The sequence below is a fragment of the Alligator sinensis genome, unplaced genomic scaffold (assembly GCF_000455745.1).
Source record: "Alligator sinensis unplaced genomic scaffold, ASM45574v1 scaffold393_1, whole genome shotgun sequence".
NCBI classification, from domain to species: domain Eukaryota; kingdom Metazoa; phylum Chordata; order Crocodylia; family Alligatoridae; genus Alligator; species Alligator sinensis.
Genome location: NW_005842292.1, coordinates 1,662,997 through 1,669,915, shown reverse-complemented (window position 1 = coordinate 1,669,915; position 6,919 = coordinate 1,662,997). Strand labels below are relative to the sequence as shown.

The 6,919-nt window shown below is 50.8% G+C and overlaps 1 protein-coding gene across 2 annotated transcripts in view; it reads right to left on the bottom strand.

The window, feature by feature from the left end:
• GATA4 (GATA binding protein 4) overlaps nucleotides 1-6,919 on the bottom strand; it is a 39,990-nt gene that overhangs the window by 5,056 nt on the left and 28,015 nt on the right. The window contains exons 2-5 of one of the 2 annotated variants that reach the window (XM_006028155.3): nucleotides 6,745-6,911; nucleotides 1,894-2,019; nucleotides 1,202-1,289; nucleotides 967-1,109 (exon numbers count right to left, since the gene is read on the bottom strand). In XM_006028155.3, the coding sequence (XP_006028217.1) occupies nucleotides 967-1,109; nucleotides 1,202-1,289; nucleotides 1,894-2,019; nucleotides 6,745-6,911 (524 nt within the window). Of the gene's footprint in view, nucleotides 1-966; nucleotides 1,110-1,201; nucleotides 1,290-1,893; nucleotides 2,020-6,744; nucleotides 6,915-6,919 lie in introns of both variants that reach the window. The other variant, XM_006028154.3, reaches the window with a different exon arrangement.

Below are 6,919 nucleotides of genomic sequence, written 5' to 3'. Positions count from 1 at the left end.
ATCTCGCTCTGCTGAGCTGTCCGTGAAAACACGATATATGTCAGAGTCTATGGGCGCATCTACACATGCTTTTACGCATGCCTAAACTTAACGTGCATTTGCCTAATGTGCATTAAGGCAATTTAGGCACGCATCTACACATGCATGCACTAAGGCGCATTAACACAGTGTGCAGACCGACTTGGGACAAAAGTTAGTCGCAAATCAGTTGACATACACAGTGTTAATGCGCCTTAGCACATCTATATGTTTGTTAAGATGCTTTAGCTATTCGTGCCTACATTTGATACCTACTTTTGCAGATACCAAGTTTAGGTGTGAATAGCCTAAAATTGCCAATTTTTAGATGCATATCGCACCTTAAAAATGGCTAACGCGCTTTAAATCGGCACGTGTAGACATACCTTATGACGGGTATGGTAGTATCATGCAGAGATGCCCCAGCTAGCTCTGGGTAGACTAGCTCCAGAACAGGAAGCAGTAGGGCTATATTAGCTAGGATTAGGGTTAGGCTGCAGACTAATAAACTTTACTTCTCAGCAGATCTAGCTAGCCAGGTCACAGTGCCATGCGGCTATTCTGTTTCTGATTCCAGACCCGGCTCAGGTATCTCAGCACGGTGCCACTTGTGCTGTTTCAGTTTTCAGCAAGATTGCTGCCTTCACGTCTAGGCTCAGAGCCATCACGTGTAGTTGGCGTGGGGGGAGATCATTCACTGTTCATTCGTGCTGGCAAAGCTTCCTACTCAGGAAAGACGTTCACCCCTTTGCCCAAGGCAAGTAGCACAAACTCTTTGCCCTTTCTTAGCCATGGGGTAATATTCTGCAAAGTATATCTCCCCCCAATAGGAATCTCCATAGCCTTGGATGGAGATAAAATGGCCACTGTTTCCCTGCACCAAACATTTTGGGAACTTTCTTTCCCACTGAGGAAAGCAGATGCCAGTTTGTCTTTGAAGCCTCTTACCTGAGAAATTGGGCTTGGGTGCCCATAATGAGATGAAAGACCCGGTTCTGTCTTGATGGGGCGCATTTCCTCGGTGGTGGTGGTGGTGCTGCTGCTGGGGGTGGAGCTTGTGGTGGGGGTAAGACTCTCGTTGCTGGATGGACCTAGGGGAACATGAAATGGTTTGGCTAGGCCTGATCCTGCACGCGCGCGTGCACACGCACATGCACACAGGACTTTCTCGCCTGACACTCACCTGCTGGTGCCTTGGATTTGTTAAGGTTCTTGGGCTTGCGCTTCCTTGTTTGAATCCCCTCTTTTCTCATTGCTAACGGCCTGGGGACCTAGGAACACAGATGCAGAGGTATTTTCAGGATGTGTTTAAAGCCATGGGTTATACTGAGATCCCATCTCTGCCTCACAGGCCCAGCAGATTGAACTAAAAAGCCACAGAGCCCAAAGTCACTGACTGCTTTCGTATGGATCAAGATGGGAGACCAGCTAAAGCTCTTAGATTTGGCTTCAGCCTGGATTTGAATTTTTTGGGACTGAAAGATGTTGGTACTCAAGGCTTTGGCGCCCAGATGTGTATGGCTAAAAGGCACCATCAGATCATCTAGTTTCACCTCCTGTCTTATGCAGGCCAGACTCAGGTTTATGCATATCAGCCAAAAAAGGCATTCAGTTTTACTGTGAAGCCTACCTATTCATCATTAGAAACATGCACCGAATAGGAGTGAGTCTGGTTTAACTTCCAGCCACTGGTTTGTCATATGCCTCTTTGGTTTAGCCCTTTACACAACAAAGCCACCTCCTGCTGCCATGACAGGACTGCAGTCGAGGCAAAGTTTATATCGTACAAGAACCTGCCTCCCGACCGCCTTGTGTCCGCAATGACTTTCTAGTATAGGGGCCAGGCACCAAACCACAGCGTTGATCCATCCTTACCCCATGGAGCTTCATGTATAGCCCGCAGGCGTTACACACGGGTTCGCCCTCTGCGTTTCTGCGCCATAGCGTGGTGGTCGTCGTGTGGCAGTTGGCACAAGAGAGGCCGACGCGGCGTGAGGCTGACTGCAATGCAAAGGCAAGAGCAGCGTGAACAATTCCCTGGTCTTGACACCGGCTATGAGCATTTCAAATCCTGATGAGCGCTCATGTAGCCTAGCAGCTAACCTGTGGGTTTGTAGGTGTTCTTTTGCCATGTAAAAATGGGGGTGTACATGTAAGTGGGTTTGTACCCATTTTACAGACTCACAAGCAGAGGCCGTGTGGGGTAATGTGACTTGCTAAAGCTACCTTGATAGTGGTTGTGAGCCCAGTGGTGCTCCCATGCAGGGATGTGATGTCCCTTATGTTTCTACATAGACTACACACATATGGCTAGGTCCTACCTGTGGGAAGGGGCAGTGAGCATGGAGCAGGCAGGACTGGAACATGGGAGAGAGAAACCAGCCAGCAGAGATGGGCTGACCCTGCTTCCTTGTCTCCAGGAGCACCTCCCCACCCCATGCCCCAGCTGGCTTGCAATGGGCCAAGCAGCGGTTCCTGGCACCGCTGGATGGAGACCCATGGGCTCCTGAGTCAGAGGCTATCCCCCCACTACCCCAATTCAGGCCATCTCAATAAAACCATAAGTCTCCTTTTCTTTGTGAGGAAAACCCCACATCCAGGCTCATGGCCCAATTTCTAGCACGAACCCAAGAGCTATAATTGAAGTCCTCTGGGGCTCACAACCCTACTCATAATTACTGTGGCCATGCTGGACTTTGCAATCCCTATTTTGGGAACCACTGGGATATGGTGAAGGTAGATCTGTAGAGATCAAAAGGCAACAGTTTGCTTTCTACTTAGAGTGAGAATCAAACTACACTCACCGAGCCCGCAACTTGGCCCAGCCAGTTGCATTTGGGTTGATTGTGAGTGCCACAACCTGCGGGGGCTCTGATCCAGATTGGCCTCATTTCGGCCCTGGGAACTTGGCTACCAAATAAAGATCTGGCTCCCAAACCTTTCTCCATGAATCAGAGGTGGGCAGTTGGATTGACCCTTTCCTGGCTATGTGAGTTTTCTCTGTTCATTTTGGAAATAGAGCAGGAACTACCAGGAGCTAATAGCACAATCCCACTGGCACAGAAGCTGATAGCTAAACTCTTTGATGACAACAGTGTTCGCTGGAAGCTTTTCTGATCTGGGACCTCACCTTATGGTCTCAGCCCACTTTTGGCATCGTATAAGCAATACATGATGAACACCATCAAAGCAGATGTTTCCATACAGTTGTGCTTCCCTTGGAAACATTAGTTAAAATCCAGGAAACTTTAGCAAACTCATGTAACCTGCTGATCCCACTTTGGGCCTGTTGCGCAGAGCATGTAAGTCTGCTGAAGACCTGGCAAAGGTGCTTTAGCTCAAGGTGTAGCCATTTGTGCTTTGTTGTAGACCCGCAGATCCCAGGTTGAACCCTGGTGGGTCAGACAAGATGCCAGCCATCATCACAGTGGCAACTCGCAGAGTTATGGGAAGCTGGGAAGCCACTCCAGCTTCACCCTCATCCTTAGTTTTTCCTTCCCAAAGCCCATAAAGCCTTGCATGCCCCACTTTGCTCTGCCTTTAGCTGTCATTTTCCTTCCTGGCCTTCTCTGCCTATTGCCTGGAGCCAACCAGGCAGTTTTTTCCAGTTGTGTTTTCCTTGGAAACATTAGTTAAAAGTCCATCCAGGCAATATGGACGGCTCAAGACCACCCTACAAATGTGATACAGGTGATATGCCCCCTCAGGGGTCTGAAGGATTGTCACCCTGGCTAAATGGGTAAGACAAAGGATGGTTCCTGCAGGCAGGGAAAGGCAAAAGGAAGTCGTTGATGCAAACACCCAGCAATGAAACAGTGCAGGGAACAAGTCTTTTATAGAGTTTCAACCCTGCAGAAAAAGGCAATAGACTGGTGTGACCCAGCACAAAGGCTTACAAATGCAATCAATGTGTAACTGTATAAAATGGTAACCTTGATCCAGAAGAGAGAGAGCAAGAGAGAGGAAGGAGCACCCATCCGAGAACGGACAAGCGTGGAAACTGCGACGAACAGGCCTTGGAAAAAAAGGACCTGAATTGCTTTCAACCTCCCAGAGTCTGTGTGAAGATGAGCGACCTGCTGGCAAGCTGGGCATGGATATAAGTGCTTTAGTGTTTTTAAGGACCAAGTCGTTATAGCAATGAATTATGCTCTGCAAGTAAAATGAAAGCCAGCTTGGCCTTTCCTCCAGCCCTCAGAGGGGAGTTCAAGGTTTGGGAATAAACATCTGTAAGGGTGGAGATTTTTTTTGTTTCCTTACTCCAAATTTTAGCAGAAACATTGCACTCCCTATTGGGTGGAGAGACAGGACTAGCTATCCCAGAAAGGCGATGTGGGTCTTAATTCACTACCTACTTAAGCTTTCAAAAGCCAAGGTCCCCATCATGAAGGTGAGCACAGTCGTTCTTCTGCCTCCCTGACATGCTAGGACCCCTGGCTTCCTTTGCTAGCATTTCTAAGTGTAATGAGAGCCACAGAGAAGATAGGCAACAGAGGCAAGGACCACGGTACTTGTCCACCCATCCCCTAAATCCAGCATCACAGCCACCATGAGGATACGGGCCCTCACTCCACGGCGCTGTCTGGCACACCCCCGGCTGGGGCACTGGAATGGGCTTGGGGCATCTCTGGACTTTTAATGCTGACTGTTGCTCTTCTGAACTCACTTATTTGACGTGAAGTAGGCAGGCCAGCCGTCACCTTAAGCACCAAGTGAAGGCTGAATCTAGAGCTCGGCAGTGCTAAAAGCCCAGGCCTTGAGCTGAAGCCCCACACCTTGGAGCTAGAAGCTATAGCGGGCACACATCCTCCGTGGCCCGCGCAGAGGGACCGTGTCAGCAGGCACAGAGGGGCACCTGGCCCAGGCTCCGGGCTTCCTTTGCCCCCAACTCAAACACATTGCAGAGCTAAGGCAGCACATGGGCACTTGGGGGGCAAAGTAGTTTCCAAACCTAACCAAAAGCAATCTTCACACTCAAATTCCCCTAAGGAGCCAACACTCCCTGCCAATACTCCCCAGCCACCACTCAGCTTTGCTGCACGTCCCCAAAGTCAGCAAATGCAGGCTGTTTTGGACCCGGGGTGGGGGGGAGTCACTTGCTGCCCTGTAATCGGTGACGTACATCATTGCAGGTGTCTGAGCTGCAGCAGTGGCACGATCTATGGATAGGGAACCCGTTTGCAGCAAAGCGTTTATGACTAAATCAGGTTTCCCCCCCAGTCTCAGACCTCAGCATTTAAAGTCTTCTCATTACCGAGTGCCTGAAACCTAGCAAAATGCTGAGCAGCAGCAGGCGACTTTGGAAGGACAAGTGTGGATAGGAGGCGTGAATGGGATAGACTTTGGCCGCCAGAGGGCATCAGGAGATTACAGCCAGCTGGGAGGCATCAGTACCCAGGGCAAGATAAAGCCAAAGCAGCTCCCGGAAGAAATGATGGAAGATGCTGAGGAATGACTGGAAGGGTGAAGCTAAGAGAGGTGTGACATTTGCAGAGGCAGGAGATGGGGCTGGAGGTCTCACATGGGAAATGTCTCCTCCTCCTTGCAAAGACACCTGAAGTCATATAAAGAGAGACTGTTCACCAGCTCCTTGTGGCAAAGCCTTGGGCCTCCAGAGGACTGCAAAGCCACTGCCTCAGCTATGGCTTTGGGAGAACACGGAGCAAAAAAGCCTATGGCCTCACCCAGGCATAAATCGCTCTTCCCTGGAGACAAGTCACGATCACCTCCCCCACAGCACAAAGCGGGACTACAGCCTGTGTGATTGTGATGCTGCAGGGCACCTTTCCAGGAGCGCTCTACCAAGGACAGCGCAGGTGCATGGATACCACGTGGATGGGTATGGCATGAACACGCTCACAGATAGAGGCACCGAGCCTGCCAGCCACAGCCCCTTCTCCAGTCCCCATACATGTATGTCTTGCCCAGCCCCTAAAGCCCCAGGGAGACACCACATTATGCCACTGCCTTTTCCCCATACCCTGTGCCTCTGTCCTGCCTCCTGGCTTCCGGGTATAAAGGGTCACTGGAAGTCACGGAGCCGCTGGAGTATCTGGGAGTTGGGGTTGCCCTAAACTGAAGGAGGCCACTGGTGAGCAGTACATAGCAAGGGGTGGACATCATGTGTACTAAGGGAAGGGTGAGAAGGACCACATCGGAGGTGATAAGGGCTTTGTAGGTATTCATATGCTACGATTTATGAATGTATAACAAGGTCAAAATTTGATTCAGAGCTGTTTGGGTTGGAAGGGACCTCAGTAGGTCATTGAGTCTGACCCCCCGCCCTGGGCAGGAAAGGGCGCTGGGGTCAGATGCCCCCAGCCAAGCATGGATCTACAAAACCAAGGCCAGGCCTGTCCCAGAGCAGTGTGCAGCAGGTAGGCACCTGGGCATCTGTACGGATCCCACAGTCCTTTGCAAGAAATGTTACGGCTCCTTTGTAGGCAATCCAAAGGACCCTGGGATGCACCGGTTACAGACCATTGCATTGAAGCAATGACTGCATGCTAGCAGCAGAGACCAGGCCCAGATGGGTGCATCGGGCTGAATGAAAAAGAGTAAAGGGAAGGGGTAAGAAGGGAAATGCCCAGCTTCCCCAGGACTCTCAGCCTTGTTTCACAGGGCAGCATGGCACCTCTGGCCAGCTCCACATTCACCGGTTTCCTGCTCTGCAGTCTGTTGTACATCTGGGCAGGCTGCTGGGAAGCAGCAAAAGCCTTTCCTTACCAGCCTCCGCTGGGGTTTGATCAGGGGCCGGTTGATGCCGTTCATCTTGTGGTAGAGCCCGCACGCGTTGCAGAGGTAGTGGCCCGTGCCGTCTCTCCTCCAGAGTGGGGTGGACATGGCTCCGCAGTTAACGCATTCGCGGCCCTCAGAGTAATCATCGAAAAACTCTGCTGCC